This window comes from Columba livia, chromosome 4 (genome assembly GCF_036013475.1).
Source record: "Columba livia isolate bColLiv1 breed racing homer chromosome 4, bColLiv1.pat.W.v2, whole genome shotgun sequence".
NCBI lineage: Eukaryota > Metazoa > Chordata > Aves > Columbiformes > Columbidae > Columba > Columba livia.
In genome coordinates, this window is record NC_088605.1 from 47,543,016 (window position 1) to 47,559,543 (window position 16,528).

Below are 16,528 nucleotides of genomic sequence, written 5' to 3' on the forward strand. Positions count from 1 at the left end.
AGTGCAGGAGGACAAGTGCACAGGCACAGCCTGACAGCACAGTAAAACAGAAACTGCGGTCTTGGGTTACAAATGTGCTGTGCCAAGTACAGATACAGGAGGATAGAGTGAACAGACAGCGGTGACCTGTGGCTCAGTATCAAGGCAGCTACCTTGTTTCCTCCCCCAGGTGGCAACTTCACCTTCACACACAGGTCAACAGCTATTCTTCAGCAGGATGAGCGTATTTTGGGGTGGGACGGTACTGAACAGAGAGAACAGCATCCAAAGCTACTTGCAGATACTGAAGTTAAAGTCATATGTATTCACATGCAGCATAGTAGCAGCCACCAGCAAGACACTTGGCTCACTCTTCTAAGGTTCCTGTCAAATTCCCTTGTGCCACTCGAAGGAGAGCAGGCCATGGCTGCATTTCTGTTCTGCAAGAAAACCTATGCATCAAAAAGCCTGTTTTTGCGAGTGCTGTTCCACATTTGTTCCCACTACAACACAGCACTGTTTTCCAAGCACATCCCCACTCTGTGGAATGGAGGACATATGGGCTATTGACACACAGGTGGGCAGAGCTCCTGTCCAGAGGGACCTCACCAAGTTGGGCCAACAACAGTGCTGTGAAATTCAACAAGGATAAGTACATAGCCCTACACCTAGAACAGGACAACCCCATGTACCACCATAGCCTGGGGTCCAACTGCCTTGGGATCTGGTGAAGAACATGTTGAAAACAAGCCAGCAGTCCACCTTTGTGACAATGAGAGCCAAACTGTAGTAAGGGAGACTCAGACAGGACACAAGGAAAAAAGTTCTGCCCTAGGTGAACAGTGTACCTCTAGAGTCCAGAGAGGTATCCTCCACCCTTGGCAGTCATCAACCCTTGCCTAATACAAGGTCTCAAGCAATCTAACTCAGCTGCAAGGGTGGCCCTGCTTGGAGCAGGGAGTGGACATGGACCTGAGGTCCTGACCTACCTAAGGCTGATCTCCTGATCTGTCCTGCCCACTATGTGTGCCTTTCACCTGTCACAACATAGCTCACGGAACACCTCAACCCATTTTACTGTACCTCTTATCCTTTGAGTGGGCTGTCTATATCCACAAATAATTAGGACAGTCCCCAGGCTGTGGGGCTGCTACCTTCCAGAAAAAATGCTTAGAAAGTGCATGTTTTATGTAGGCTTTCTGGTGTCTATTGACAGGGGAATGGGGGTCTGCTTTCAGGTCTCACTTGGAACAAGGGCTGGTCACAGTAGGAGTAGGGGGGTAAACCAAGGCAACATTAACTCGCTCGCTGCCGTTCTTGGGACAGATGATCTCCGTCAGTCCCTCTGGTCTTGGCTGACTCAGCAGTTCTCCTGTGAATAAGGGAAAATAATGAAAACATTTAAGCATCAGCCAGGCAGTTTTTGCAATTTTTGCTTTTAGCATGCCCTTCCCCTCCCCCTCACCAGGTAAATGTCCATGACTGATGCAAAGGAGCACTGAAAGAGGGCTTATTGGTCCTGCAACCCAAGCAGGTCTCATCTGTGTAACCATGGTGAATGTCCTGGTGATTACTGCTTGGAGACATGCTGTTCCACACAAACGTTAACATCTGCCATCTTTCCTGTTTCTGCATTGAATCACTGCGCACAAACTTGCGAGCTCCTTAGGGATTCATAGCATATAGATGGAGTCTAATGAGATGGGGGGTTTAGAAGTAGGTGTTTTAATTAGGCTTTGGGGGCAGATGGGATCCAGAAGTTTACCTTCAACCTCCATGAAAGGGAAAAAAGCCGACCTGTAGCATTGGCAAGATAACTGGCAGACAGAGAAAGCTACAGATACAAGCCTTATTATTCACATCTGCATACTACAATCATCCACACCCACAAAGATAACCGAAAAGCATTTGTCTTTCAGTTCGAGCAGAAGGACCCTACAAGGACCGTGCCAACACCACCTTCTTTGGTATGAACCAGAAAGAAGATGGTTTGCAAGGACTGCCACAGACATGATTTTTGCATCACTTCAGGATGTCACCTCTAAGACATTCAGGGGAGGACCTCAAACCACCCACAGACAAGTATGCTTGACCTTTTCTGAACCCGTATGTTACCTCCTGTTCTGTCCCTGAGCAACCCTGCCCATTGCGGCTGTCCAGCCATTGCTCCAGTGCTGCAATTTCTCAGCAGGAGCTACCTGGGAGCTGAAGAGACCCTGCTGTTCTGTGATGGCTGGCCAGGTGTAGGGTGCCTCTCATAGCTGCCAGAACAATATTTAGAAGCAGGTAAAAATACTCAAGAGGATTCCCTCATGCCTGTCTCCATGGGTGTGCTTGCCACAGCTCCCTTGGGACTGATGCCGAGTCTTGACAGGACTCTGGGCCACACTATACTCTGCTGAGTGTGCAGATCCCAGCTCCCGGCTGTCAGCTCTTACCTAATGCAGGCAATGCCAGCTCTGTATTGAGCCAGCAGCAGTGGGCGGCTCTCTCACAACCCACAGTATCCCCCTGCTAAATGAGTTGCATCAGCTCTGCTGTCCAAATGCCCAGCTGGCAGCTCCTCACTGCTGGCACCCTTGCAGTATGTAGTCCAGGGCAAGACACGGGTCAGCACAGTGAGAGGGAAAGCCAGGTGCTGAGCTGTGCCCAGCTCCACAGAACACTTCCCCAATAGCTTGCTCAGAGCAACTCAAGTTTCCTCCTGGCTCCACCGCACATGCCTGACCCCAGCAGGGCAGATTCCCTGGCCATCGACATGCCATCTCCTCGGTGTAGTCCAGCCACAGCTCAGACACCCAATAGCACCAGAAGACCTCTTGAGACCAGCCTAGCATTTAGGGCCTGCTCTCAAAGGCAGTCTGGGTTGGCAGCACCTGTGCCAAACAAAGGTTCAGTTCTTCTGCTGAGCTTGCCCACATCAGTGCCAAACAGCCCCATCTCAGGCCGAAGCACCAACTGGCTTGTGCCAGCCACATCAGTGATGTCCTTCCTACAGGCAGGCCAGCTGTAAGCAGGCTGCAGTCACAGGTCCACACAAAACTCTCTGTACCCATCAATCAAGGAGCCACCCTGAGCCGTCCCTACTTCCACTGAAACACTCAAGACAGATGGTCCTTGGACTCCTCTATTTTGAAATACACTTGCAATAAATTCCTCTGCTGTTAAACCAAGAATGTCAGAAAAATGTCTCCCCATGTCTAGCTGTGATTACCAAGCAGGCCAGAAAAACCAGAAAAAGAATCATGCTTTGAAGAAGCTCTGTCCAGCCTGTGCAGCAATGGCACAAGTCAGCCCCATCAAGCCTCACAGATGCCATTTCTCCCTCTCCCTCTCCCCTCCCCTCCTCTCCCTCTCCTCTCCTCCCCTCCCCTCCTCTCCCCTCCACAGTTTCTCTTGTCATTTTATTGAAAAAGCAGATATAAACTCCCTTGTTTTTTGCAAAGCAAGAACACATCATTTGGTATCATGAAAACAGAGGGGAGGGCTTGGCAAGGAGCACACACACACAGTTCCTCTTGAGAGATACCCCACCTCTGGGGCCAGTAATTCCAGCTTGCCCCCATGGTCCGCAATCTGAATTCATATTTAGTTTGAATATCTACCCTCATCTCACACCCACACTCAAACCTGAAGTGGCAGAGCAGCTTTTAAGCCACGCGGACACATCTCCAAAACAGAAAAATCGTGATGGTATTTGCAATTCAAAGTTATATCTGCAAGGCAGTGTCCTCAATTACGTGAGCTGTCACACACTGAAAGCAGCAGTGCATCCCATCAAGGACAGTGCTCCATGTCGGAGTGATTCCCAGGTTTCCAGACCCAGTTTGACTTCTAAACTGCAGTATTGCTTAGAGTATTGAAAATACCAGCTCTAAAAGAGGAGTCATAAAATCAGTGTGCCATTATGCGCTTTAAAGACAGGGCTAATATCCACTAGATCTTAAAGCAGAGGAGTGCCATAAGACCAGTCTGTTGGCTTGAGCCTTCATTCCTATTTCCTTCTCTCACTTCAGGAATCCTTAGAGGAGGTTTCTCAAGCAGAGGAGGTTGCTGTAGGATAAAAGAGATGTCCAATTTGCAGGCAAACCCCTTCTCGCAGCTCTTCAGTCAACCCTCCTTTTCTTTATGGCTTGACCTCCCCCTCTAGGTTGCCTCTGGGATAAAGCTCACCTCACTCTGTCTCCAGCCCCATCCACACCTCCGCCAGCCCCACTCCCATGTCCTGCTGACATACACACTGCTTCCCAGAAGAAAGATTCTTCTCACAGTTACTCCATGAGATGCATCAGGCACCAAGTGGGCAGGCCACCTGTGCATCCTTCCTGTTCTTCCCCACTCCCAGTTATGGGATGTCCCACTCACTGCCTTCCCACCAGAGTGTTTTCATCCCCTTGTCTTTGCAAACTGCTGCACAAACTCATCACAGTACTAAACCAAGCATAACTACCTAAATCACACTTCACATCACTGCTAAATAATAGCTATGCAAATCCCATTTCAATATGCAATCTTCAGAGCTGTAACAAACTAGCAATGAGATACTGCTTGGAGGCAACTCTCCAGGCCCAGAATCCCTCAGAGGTTTCAGAAACCTCACATTTCTATTCAGGAATTACTTAAACTGCAGGAGATCAGAAATAAAATTATTCAGGGCTGTGGTGTCGTGGAAACAAGGAGATCAAAGTATTCCACTGATACAAAAGAAAAAACTAAATGCCTAGCATGCAGTGGTGTTTGCTTGGTTTAAGTTTAAATGTAGCTGGAGCAGCCCATGCCTGCAGCACTTGTTCTGCCCCCAAGCACAGACTAGCCAGTCTGTATTTTGCTGGTGCATTCCTTCATGAGCATGTCACAAATTTTACTGGAAACCTCGGTTTTGCCTGCCCTATCTGAAAGGTTGCCCTGCAATAACACACATAAACCACGAAGCTTGTCCTAGGCCCAGCATGGCCTTGGTTTTAATATTAACTTCCACAGAAGCCACTGAGGTTTTAATCAAAACTCCAACTGCTTCATCTTAAGGCTAAAGACTAACACAGTTGAGTTTTGAAGAACAATTCCATCTTGCAGGAGACAAACCTGCATCACGAAGATTACTCAGCAGATTTATGACCATGAGCCCTACTTGCAAAAGCACTTTAATGCTGGATACTTGCTGGCCAAGGCCTGATTTTTAGATGCATCTAAGTCCAAGTTCAGGTCATAGCAGGAAGGCACCCACCAAGCCTGGTTAAAAGCACCTGCAAACAGACAGCAGATACTTTAGAAGATGCTCCTTTGCTGCCCCACCATTTACAATGGCACAAATGGTGCAGAGTAGTTGCATCTGTCCCCTGGCCACCCTCCTGGCCTTTTGGCACAGAAACAGGTCTCCACAACTGTGTAAAATACGCTGTACAGCAAGCTAAGGCTAAGACACAAACTGAGCCTCTGTCATTAAACTACTATACTCAGTCTGGCTGCAGCATAAGCTGATACGTAAACTTCCCCAAGCAGACGGGCACACTGAATCACACTGCCCATACCATTTAGAAGCAACCTGCTACACATGGCCAGTCACAGGCAAACGTAGGAACAAACCTCCATCCATGCCCAAAGCTCTACCAGAAGGGCCTGTTTCTTCTTAGGACTAGCCAGCTCAGCCAAAACAGATATTTTTATCTCAGCAAGGTGTTCTTTGTCGCTACTGTTTTATCGCAGAACAGACATGGGCATGGCAAACTTTGAGCTACTTGTGCTGGGTTCCTGGGCCAGGCCAGTGCCTGTAGCCCACAAGGATAACCGCATGTGCTGGAGAGAGCTCAATTGTGTATCATCACTCGGTGCACGAGGAACACATTTCTACTGCCATATATGCCCAGGAACACAGAAAAGCACAGGTGTACACTTTCTGTTCAAGTACAGAGCAAGGCACATTTTTCCTTCTGTCCCTGATTTACTGTGATTCGCGGAGGGATGCCTCCCTCAGAGCCCATGCCAGCCACCAGATCCATGCATGCTGCAAAGCACACTTCACTGGCCTTTAGAAAATACCCGTGAAATGCCAGATACCCATGACGAATCAGAGAGTTAGCAGGGAGGCTGACAGCAAGAAAAGCAAGTACTTGCAGGAGTGTTCGGTTACTCCATGTTGGCAACCATACAAGCCCAGCTGTAAACCTACTTGGCTGTTTAACAGTGAGAAGACTTTTGCATGCAAGGAGGAAAATCCCCCCGGACCATTTGCCTTCACAGAGTTCCCACTGCCACGGCTGTGCTAAGTGGCACAAAGTTCCCTGTTTATATGTCAACAACCTGCAGCAAGGGCACAGGGATGAGAGATTCTGCTCCAGACTGCCATGCCACCTCCTTTCTCTCAGAGCTCCCAGGAGAACACAATTGGTCAGTATGAGCCTGATGGCGTTTCTCATTTTCATGTTGTCATTCCTGCTGTCAGGATCTGGGCTGCACAGTGACAACCAGAAAGCAACGGATGAGCAGGACCCCGACCCTACCTCTATGGTGCTGCTCCTCTCTCTTCAGCCTGCTTGGGACCTTGAAGACATTGCCCATGCTTCATGGCAGGGGCATGAGACAGCCGAAACCAAGCTGTTCCTACAGCCTGCCCTGCCTCAGCACTGTCCTACTCCCTCCACTGCATGCTCCAGAGCTGCTCCAACCACATACCCACTGTTTTTTGCAGCCCCACTGCTCATTTGCTCTCCTACCTGAAATCCCTTCTCATTCTTCCACCTTGCTGAAGGCCTTCAGACACCAACCAATACAGGTGGGGTTGGCATAAGATAGACTTTACATCTCAGCCTCAACTGCTCTTCTGTCAAGCCTCCTTTGACTAAGCTGTGCTTGTGACATCTGTCTGCACAGCACTCAGCAGTCTGGGTGCCTCCAGAAAAGCAGAGACTAATACACCAACACTGTCTGTGTACCAAAACCATGTGTCCTTTGCTTGGTTTCCAACAGCAGTCAGAAGGTAGGGCTCACAAGTGAGCTTTATGTTCCAGGACACCCTTTTGCTTCACAGGCAGTCCTACCCCCTTTTGTCCATACAACTGCAAAGAGACTGGGGTTGGAGAAGCTACAACTTCTTTGCCTGGGTGCTGGTTGTTTTGAAGTTCACCATCTGGAGCACTTACACAATCAGATCAAACCAGTCCCAGAGGCAGGAGGAACTGAATAGCCACATGCACACATTTCCCCCTCTGCTGGAAGCACAGGCAATGCCTTCATACACCAGGACTTTGCAGCCAGCTCTACAGGAGATGAGAAATCTGCCCGGAGTGTTGGCAGAAGGAGAGGGAAAAGAGATGGTGTCTCACACCAAGCCTGCTTCTTCTACCCCACACCATTTAAATCTCGTCTTCACCACTCTCTGCTTGGATGAAACAAACGAGTGGCTTCCTGCAAATGTTGCTGTGCATGATGCATCAGCTTATTCTCAAGCACTGCGCACTGAGAATACTGCTCTGTATTGGTATGAATTTTTAATATGCTCTTCACAGCACTGCCTGCATGTCACGCACAAAAATATTTCCCAGAAAGTTAGATCTCTGCACTTTCCGTGTTTTATTTCTGGGGTCCTGAGTGACTTAATCTATCTGGCCTACTTTGAGCAGGGGAATGGGTAGAGAGAAACCTCCAAGTTAGGACTTCATTTTATTCTCAATGGAATCTAGTCTCCTGGCTGCAAACACAACAAAAAAAAGCAGCTGAAAGCAAGAGGCATCACAAAAGGGAGCAGAGCAGGGTGAAACCCACACTATGAACAGAAAGTTTCAGGATCCTCACATTGCAGCCCTGGTTAAAGGCGATTAAAAATAGCAAACAAATACAACAACAAAAATCTCACCCTGTGAAAGTGTCCCAGTGGGAGGGACAACTGTGGAAAAAAGCTACAGAGAAGAAAACTCTGTTGGTAAGCACTGAACACAACAGCAGGCTGGCAAGCAGAACCACCCATCAAGTACAGCACATGCTCAGAAACAAATCAGCCTCTGATTAAATATAGTTAAAAAAATTAAAGCTTGAAAACAAAAAGAAAAGCTTGCTCTGGAAATGCAGAGTGGGAAAGGTGGCCAGTCACAAGGCATAGGACCAACCTGCAAAGATGAGTCTCCAAAGACCAGAAGCTGAGAACACAGAGGAAAGGATGTTGAGAGCAAAGAAGAGGGTTAGAGCTTTCCAAAATATGCAAAAGGAACTGATGGCAACCTGCCATTTTTCCTTTGAAAGGTTCAAGACCTTAAATGTCAGCAGAGACACCTTCCTCAAACACAGAGCACTCTCCTGCGGGTGCCCAGCTCCACTCCAGAGCATCACCACTGCTAGAGGGGCAGGCTCAGCCTTGGGGCTGCTGGCTGACACAAGCACCAGACAGCTTTCAGCTCTTGCACTCAGAGCACCAGCTGCCTCTCGAGCCAGCAACTCATCTCTAGGCCTCACAGCTCTGGGCTGTGAGTGTGTATATGGCTTACCTTGAATATTTCCTCCAGCTCGCTGCACAGGAAAATGTTTTCCCAAGGCTCTTAATTCATGCCAGATGACAGAAACATGAAACAACCTCTGTGCCAGATTTCTGGAAACAGGCAGGAATGCTCTTCAGCTTGGAGCCGATAGGTCTAGGTCAAGCTTTAGGACGTACATCCACAGTTCACCATGCCGGGAACCCCAGACCCGCTGCAGATGCTGTCCTCTGCTCCATTCAAGCTCAAGCAGCTCCCCACACCATCACTGAGGTTACCCTGCACTTCACCTCCTACCCAAGAAGCCACCAGACTACTCGCCCTGGTGGGAAGCCAGGGCCATGCCAAAGGGTAAGGTGCTCTGCAAGATCTGCCCAGGAGACAGATGCTGTACCTGGCAATGCTACCTCTAATTTTAGTCAGGCAGGGAAGGGGAGAGGACACACAAACACCAGATAGAGACTGGAAGCCTTTAGGGGTTAAATACCCTCCTCCTTTCCCAAGTCATGACAGGGTCACCTAGCTCTTAATCCCTTGCTGTCCCAGCAGAAGAGGGCATTGACACACCTCAGCGCTTGCAGAAGTTCTTAGGAAGCCTTTGGCACTGGACCGAGCACACCTCTGGGTGAAGACCTTGTGTGGAAAGCATTTTGGATGCTCAACTCAGCAGCTAAAGGAGAGTAATTATTCAAAATGCCAGTTTATCTTTCATCCACTAATTTCCCTAACATGAGATCATCCGTTACTGATGTGGCAGTACAAGGTTTCCAGGTATAAAAACTGGAAAACTTTATGTTTGTTCCAAAACATTAGTCAATTATCTTTTTCTCAGGAACGTAGAAATTAATTACAGTTAGAACTGGAATTCAATTAAAAGCAAAACAAAAACCCACACACACTCCTCAGACCACACAGCTCAGTACTTCCTGTCTCCATAGTTATAAAACCAGAATGGAGAGAGCAGTAACAAATAATCAAAATAACTCCATCAAAATAACTCCAGCAGCAATCATGAAGGTTTGCGCCCTTCTGTCTCCTTCTGACAGTATGAAAAAAGCAGCTCAGAGAAATAAAGGGTGGTTGACATCTACCTAATTCCCAAGCCAGTGCAGGTAGCTGTTTCACCATCAGTGTGGCTATACGATGCACGCAACATTTTTCTCCTCTTTCCACAACTCGTGAAATACTGATCACAGAAAGCATTTATGCCAGGTAATTCACAGAATCACAGAATCGACTGGGTTGGAAAAGACCTCAGAGATCATCAAGTTCAACCCTTGGTCCAACTCCAGTCCATTTACTAGATCATGGCACTAAGTGCCATGTCCAATCTCAGTTTAAAAACCTCCAGGGACGGCGAGTCCACCACCTCCCTGGGCAGGCCATTCCAATGCCTGACCACTCTCTCTGTAAAGAATTTCTTTCTAATCTCCAGCCTAAATTTCCCCTGGCAGAGTTTAAGCCCATGCCCCCTTGTCCTGTTGCTAACTGCCTGGGAGAAGAGACCAATCCCCACCTGGATATAACTTCCCTTCAGGTAGTTCTAGAGAGTGATGAGGTCACCTCTAAGCCTCCTCTTCTCCAGACTAAACAACCCCAGCTCCCTCAGCCTCTCCCCATAGGTCTTATGTTCAAGTCCCTTCACCAGTCGTGTTGCTCTTCTCTGGACCCGCTCCAGCACTTCAATATCCTTCCTGAACTGAGGGGCCCAGAACTGAACACAATACTCCAGGTGTGGCCTCACCAATGCAGAGTACAGGGGAAGGATCACTTCCCTTGTCCTGCTGACCATGCTATTTTTGATACAGGACAGGATACCGTTGGCCTTCTTGGCCACCTGGGCACTCTGTTGGCTCTTGTTGAGCTTCCTGTCAATTAGTACCCCCAGGTCCCTTTCTGTCTGACTACTCTCCAGTCACTCTGTGCCCAGCCTGTAGCGCTGCAGGGGGTTGTTGTGACCAAAGTGCAGCACCCGGCACTTGGCCTTGTTGAACTTCATCCCATTGGAATCAGCCCATTTTTCCAGTCTATCCAGATCCCTCTGCAGAGCCCTCCTGCCTTCCAGCAGGTCGACACTCCCTCCCAACTTGGTGTCATCAGCAAATTTGCTGATGATGGTCTCAATCCCCCCATCTAAATCGTCAATAAAGATGTTAAACAGGACTGGACCCAACACTGACCCCTGGGGAACACCACTAGTGACTGGCCGCCAGCTGGGTGCAGCCCCATTCACCAGCACTCTCTGGGCCCGGCCCTCCAGCCAGTTCTTAACCCAGAGTAGAGTACACTTGTCCAAGCCATGGGCTACCAGCTTTTGTCATCTCAGAAAGAGACTTGCCATAAGGAACGAAGGCTGTAACTTTTGACACTACCACTCCCCTCCGAAAGAAGGATGAACATGATGCCATTTCTCTACTTTGTCCCATCAAATTAAATCTATTTCAAATAGTACTTCAGCAGGAGGAGTGTCCCTCATCTAGTTCCATCTCTGCCTATTCTGTTGAGCACTCCATCCTTCTTCTCCCTGTGGCGGAAGGTGGAAGCCACCACCTCTGCCCATGAGTGATCAGAGCAGACACTGGAGAAAGGAAGCGACCACAGGGGGCAGGTAAACAATACAGTATAAAGGCTCAGGAAAGGGAGAGGGAGCATTAGGGAAAAGCTGAAACAGAAAACAAAGCATCCTCCAAACTGCTGAATATTTTACTGCCCTTTTAATATCTAAAAAGCACCTTGAATTGTCAGGCCACAACACAGCACTTTCAGACAACTGCAATACAAAGCCATGAAAAATTGATTTGCTTCATTAACATTTTAGGACTTTATTAGCTGGAACGAAATTGACTGTCAAGTCATTTTAAGGAAGAGTCGTGGTGTAATGAGCTCAGTGCAAATTATCCTCATCTCAGAATAGAAACAGGCCTGTCACTGAGTAACCAAGCCCAGAATCTACCTTTTGGTTATTTTTAATTCCACCTCTTCAGCCGTATCTGCCACGAGCACTTCCTCATTCTGCCAAGGCAAGGCACCAGCTGGAGATAGAGCTGCAGCCAGCCCCAACCCGTCTGCTCTCACCCAGAACAGCAAGGCACTACTGCAGGCAGAGCATCCACCTGAACACTGGACACCACCAGCTGCAGCCAGTCCAAACAGCAACAACTGGAGCATTAGTAAAGAGACAGATCCCTGTGAAGACACGCAAAGGCTGGGAGAACATCTGGGACAAGTTTTTTTCTCAGTTGCCTTGTTCCTTCTTCACAAGATGTCCATGCATGCCCCAGCTGAAGGTAAGGATCCTGGCTATGCAGCCCCTCTTCTGTTACGAGCATTCAGCAAAGTCCAGCTGGGGAGTAAAAGACCTGCAGTTTCCCTTGTAGTCGCCTTTTACATTCTGCCACTACAAACTTCCCCGTGCCCCGCCCCCTCCCTCCTCCCCCCATTTACCTGACTTTCACCAGCCAAGAAGAACAACAAACCAAAACACACGTGCAAGACATGTGTGTACATGCACTGCTCAACAGTCTTCCATGAGATTAAATGAATTCATTCCTGAGTAAAAGCAACTTGGTTCCATGAATTGCTGTTGCCTTAGGGCCATTCCAAGGCTTCAGTGTATTCAGCAAACTGAATTGGGGGAACTGTATTTTCAAACCTGCATGATAAGTATTATCTTTCAGATCATTTAAGGTGAAATGCATGTGCAATACTCCTCTGTGAAGCTATTTTGCTTACATTTAAACCCTTCCTGTTCAGCAGGACAACCACAGAGCCCACTTAAGCAGAGTAACATTTTTTTTTTTCCCTTCATTATCGACTGGCCTAACGAGCAAAGTCTAAACACTGTAAGTCCCACTCAGGCTCATACATTAAATCAAGTAAATGTTTTACCTGTTGACTGAACCAGCTTGAACATATCCCTGTTTGAATCTACTAATGTGACTTTCTACTGAAGCCACTTCACCGTGGAATTTGATCTATGCGTGTGCATCACAGAATTTATTCTAGACTCGTGCTTAATTGGAGCAAAACGCCTCCTTGATGCTTCTCCTACAAAGCTATGCATTTCCTGCTAGTTAATAAGTAACACCACACTATACATGCTGACCACAGGTATGGCTTCAGCTGAGTAAGAACCTGCAAGATCACAGGAGTTTCCTTAATTATGGTGGTATCAGATCTAACCTGCTTCTCTGCATGTATTACTTCCCTTTACACTGAAGTTTCACAAGTGCATCTTTAGGTCAAGTGTTTCTTCCTTGTGACCCAGAGTGTGATGTAGATTTGGGTGAAGCCATATGGCTGAAATTAGAGGAGCAGAGCACTGAGGCATGCAGCCAACTCTTGGTCTCACAGGTAAGGCTGGTGTCTTCTATAAAAGCGTTGCTGGTGCACATCACCGTACCCAAGCAGCACTCTGCAGAGCTTAGAGCCTGAGCTTCACTATGCCAACAGAGGTGGAGAATTGATTTTTGTTTCAAATCTTCTCCATTAGTTTGGTTTAAAGTATTTTTCTTATTACCAAAATTGACATGCTTTAAGTCTCAGTGGGCTGCTGGCTTTGCATTACTCAGTAGTCAGGAAAAAAGCTCTGTCCTTTTAAGATTAGGAGCTGTACAAAATCTTTTTCTACTTGTCCCCTTTTCCAGAGCGGATAAGAACTAACCTTTTATTATTATTTTTTTTTTTTTAAATTGTGGTGATTCCTCAGTACTTTCAATTATTTAACCATTCTTCTCTGAACCCTCTCATTCTCTAATATCCAAACAGGGAACAACCAACAGCTGTAAATCAAGGTAATAACTAGCTTATCCTTACAAACACCTTTTCCCCATGGGAAAGTGCTTATTTATGGACTTAACATCATAGACTGTTTTAATACCTCTGCTGAAACCAATTCTTATTACTTTTTATTCTGCCACTGGAATGCCTTCCAAAATGATAAGTCATGCAAGTTCAGAAACAATAGTGTTGCTACTTAAGTCCTTCAGTGTTCATTGCCTGCTAAATGCCATCTGCTCTGGGGTTCTCAGTACCCAAAAATAAACTGCAGCATCCGTCTCTGCTGTCTAAAAATCACTTCTATGGCAGTCATGTTTGCTAACAAAACAGGAAAGAGCTTTGGGGGCTGTAAAGAACTCATCAGCCTCCCAGGGAGGCAGCAGCATTGCCAGAGAACATTTCACTCCTTCACCACTTCCTCTACCCCCCTGCCCCTTCCCAGATGCTGCCTGTTCCACCATGGGACTTCAGGACAGGGCTGAGCTCCCTCCTGGCCCCCTAACTATTTGCGCTGCAAATCTGTGTTGCAGGTTTTCTCCAAGCAGCTTTCTACTAGGTGGATGATTCTGAAGTATTTATGCCCCAGTGTCATTGTAACACAGCCCTGGCCCCTTCTCCTTCAGGTGTTTCAACGTCCCATCGGAGCTGCAAGCTGGGTGTCTCTAATCTGGACTCGCCCAGCATCGATCCCCTCAGAGGGATCTGTCTTGGGAAGAAATAACCTTAAAACTTCCCAGACATTTACCTGTACTGATCAGAGAAGAGACTCGGGGAGATCATAAGCATATAGTCAACAGACCCCAAGACCAAGGATTATTGGAACTAGAAAAGCAGGAGCCAGCAGGACACTCACTCTCAAATGCTGTTCAGCCCTGGAGTTCAGGCCCCACCAGGCTTGCTCTGAGGGGAGGTGCAACAGACGTGGCAGCTCAAAACATGGCTTCTGCCAGAAAAGTGGGCAAAATACTGGCATACAGGAGAAAAAGACAGTACTTTTCAGAGATTATGTGTTATTTTAGACAGTGCACTTTGCACAATACAGTGGCAGAGCAACAACCAAAGAAATAAGGTCAATCACACAAACTTTCACAAAAGGCCATTACAAGAGAAGCAAAGAGCATCCTCTCCTCTTCTGCGCTTTGTCCAGGATCACAGTTTGTTTGGAGATGCAGGAGGCCATGGATAACCACCAATATTTTGGACATAAAGAGTTTAAACGGGAAGCATAAGCCAGACTAGACTAGAAAGAGCCTTTCCTTCCCTTGACAAGCACCAAAGGTTTGCTCTGTGAGGGAAAAATTCAGAGAAAGCACAGACCTATGGGCTGCTCCTACTTGCACATGTAAGGGTTTTTCATCCTTGGTGCTAGTGGAAACGTGTCCCACAGCTCTGGACTTCACCACCAGCAGCCAAGGAGCCACACAGAGGGACTTGTGTCCCTTCTCCATGATCTGGTTCCCTCACATCCCCCTCAGTCTCCTGCATTTTTTCTTAAACACACAATCCAAGAGAACAGTCCTCCAAGCAAGGCAAAGCTTTATTAAATATGACTCCGATTAAAAAGGAGTTTTAAATCCTTTTGTAGTCATGACTGGATTATCTGCATCACACTGCATTATGCAACTGGGGATAAGGCAGCACAGAGCAAGTTGCAAAAATGCTGTCTCTAGCAGAGCCACAACTTTCTTGGCAGCTCCCAGTCCCAACAGTCACTTGCAAGGCTCAGATGGCACTGGGCACACTTAGTATATCCCAGAGAAAAAGAATCACACGTAAGACTTGCATGATACAGCAGCTGCAGAGCAGAGGCTCTTTTGCCACACGGCTTTCAACCAGAAGTGCTGTTTCAGGGGAATACTGACATTAAATACTTCAGGAAAGGCACGTAAGAATGACATATCTCTGTGACCTGGAGCCTGGCCACAGGTCTGCCATAAAACATGACAACTTGTCATGCCATATCGGCAATGAACTAGAGGCTGGGCAAGAACTGCACTGAAGGAGCCCAGCCTCCCTACAAGGGCCACGCAGTCAGCAAACAGCACATTTTTAGCACTTGCAAAGTGTTATGCCAGAAATCCAAGTCACAGATTCAGATCGAGCCTACTGTGCTCCCCAAACCAGCCCATCAAGCATCTCCTCTCATCACACCCTCTTCAACCTTTTTTTTTTTTTTACATCAGATCCCTGTGTGAATCACTAACTTGAGCATGGTGTTGCCTTGTTTGGCAACATTTTCTTAACATTGTGTTTGGCTTCACTGCAGGCTCTCAAAAAATGTGCATGTGTGTACGTACATAAAGTCTTAGCCTCTCTTTTGTCATAGAGGAAAGATGTGATTTATTTCAAAGAAGGACAAGGAACAAGCTAAAACTAACAGGAAGCTTCAAAAGCTTCATGGTAGCTTTCTGTTACAAAAGAAGACAGAGAAAGGTGTTGTGGGTTTTTTTTTGTTTGTTTGTTTGTTTGTTTTTGTGGTGGTTGTTTTTTTGTTTTGTTTTTTGATCCCAAAGGAAGGTTCCCAGACTTTTCTTTCATCCAAGAAAATCTTTACTTTGGCTGAGCCTTTGAGACACAATTACATTGCTTGGGAAAAGACACACACAAGACTCAACTCTTGATCGTGTATTTCAGCATCTTACACTAGGAGGGCTCCAAGCTGACCACAGCAGCCACTTGCTAAACTGAATTATCTGCCCAAGCAAGCATCAGTTAAAATCTTGCCAAAATCCAGTAATGATCACTTCAGAGTCTGAAGAGCTCTCTCTGGGCACAAGCAAGCCCAATCACAAACTTCTCACTGATTAAAGCTGACATGAAAATGTCAGCAATATTAGCTCACAGGCTTCTGGGTCACCAGCATGAGCAAGACTCCCTGCTGAAAACCCCTTGCAGTACAGGTTCAGGTACACAGATCTGACCGGAGTTGTTAGCAAGGACAAAGCACACACGAGCTTCATTCCCCACATAGCCCTCTGGCACCACCACAGAGCTGGGCAAAAGTACCTGGAGATTACACCAGTTTCAGAACGAGGCTTGCATCACCTCTGTTTTCACCCACTGAATGTCCCTGCACAACTGTCCACCACAAGCTTTAAAGAAAAGAGAGAGAGGGGGAAAAAAAAATAATAAAAAAAAAAAATTCTTGCTCAGCACATCTCTGGGATATTGCAGCCAGCAAGCAGTGGCATCTCTTCTCAACATCCCAGAGTTGTGTGGTTTCGCTCTCATCTCAATGTGAAAGCAGGCACAGGATGTCTGGAACCAGGTCAGCAGGTAGGTGAAGCAGAGCAATCTGATATATTAAA

At 47.2% G+C, this 16,528-nt stretch overlaps 1 protein-coding gene across 7 annotated transcripts in view; it reads right to left on the reverse strand.

Moving 5' to 3' along the window:
• The window catches only part of MFHAS1 (multifunctional ROCO family signaling regulator 1), a 38,852-nt gene that overhangs the window by 4,382 nt on the left and 17,942 nt on the right, over nucleotides 1–16,528 (reverse strand). For 5 of the 7 annotated variants that reach the window (XR_010472296.1, XR_010472300.1, XR_010472297.1 and 2 more), the window contains exon 2: nucleotides 1,225–1,351. Coding sequence is in view for 2 of the 7 variants with exons in the window: in XM_065061495.1 (XP_064917567.1) it covers nucleotides 1,225–1,351 (127 nt within the window). In the remaining 5 variants the exon portion in view is untranslated. Of the gene's footprint in view, nucleotides 1–152; nucleotides 1,352–16,528 lie in introns of all 7 variants that reach the window. The other 2 variants (XR_010472299.1, XR_010472298.1) reach the window with 2 other exon arrangements.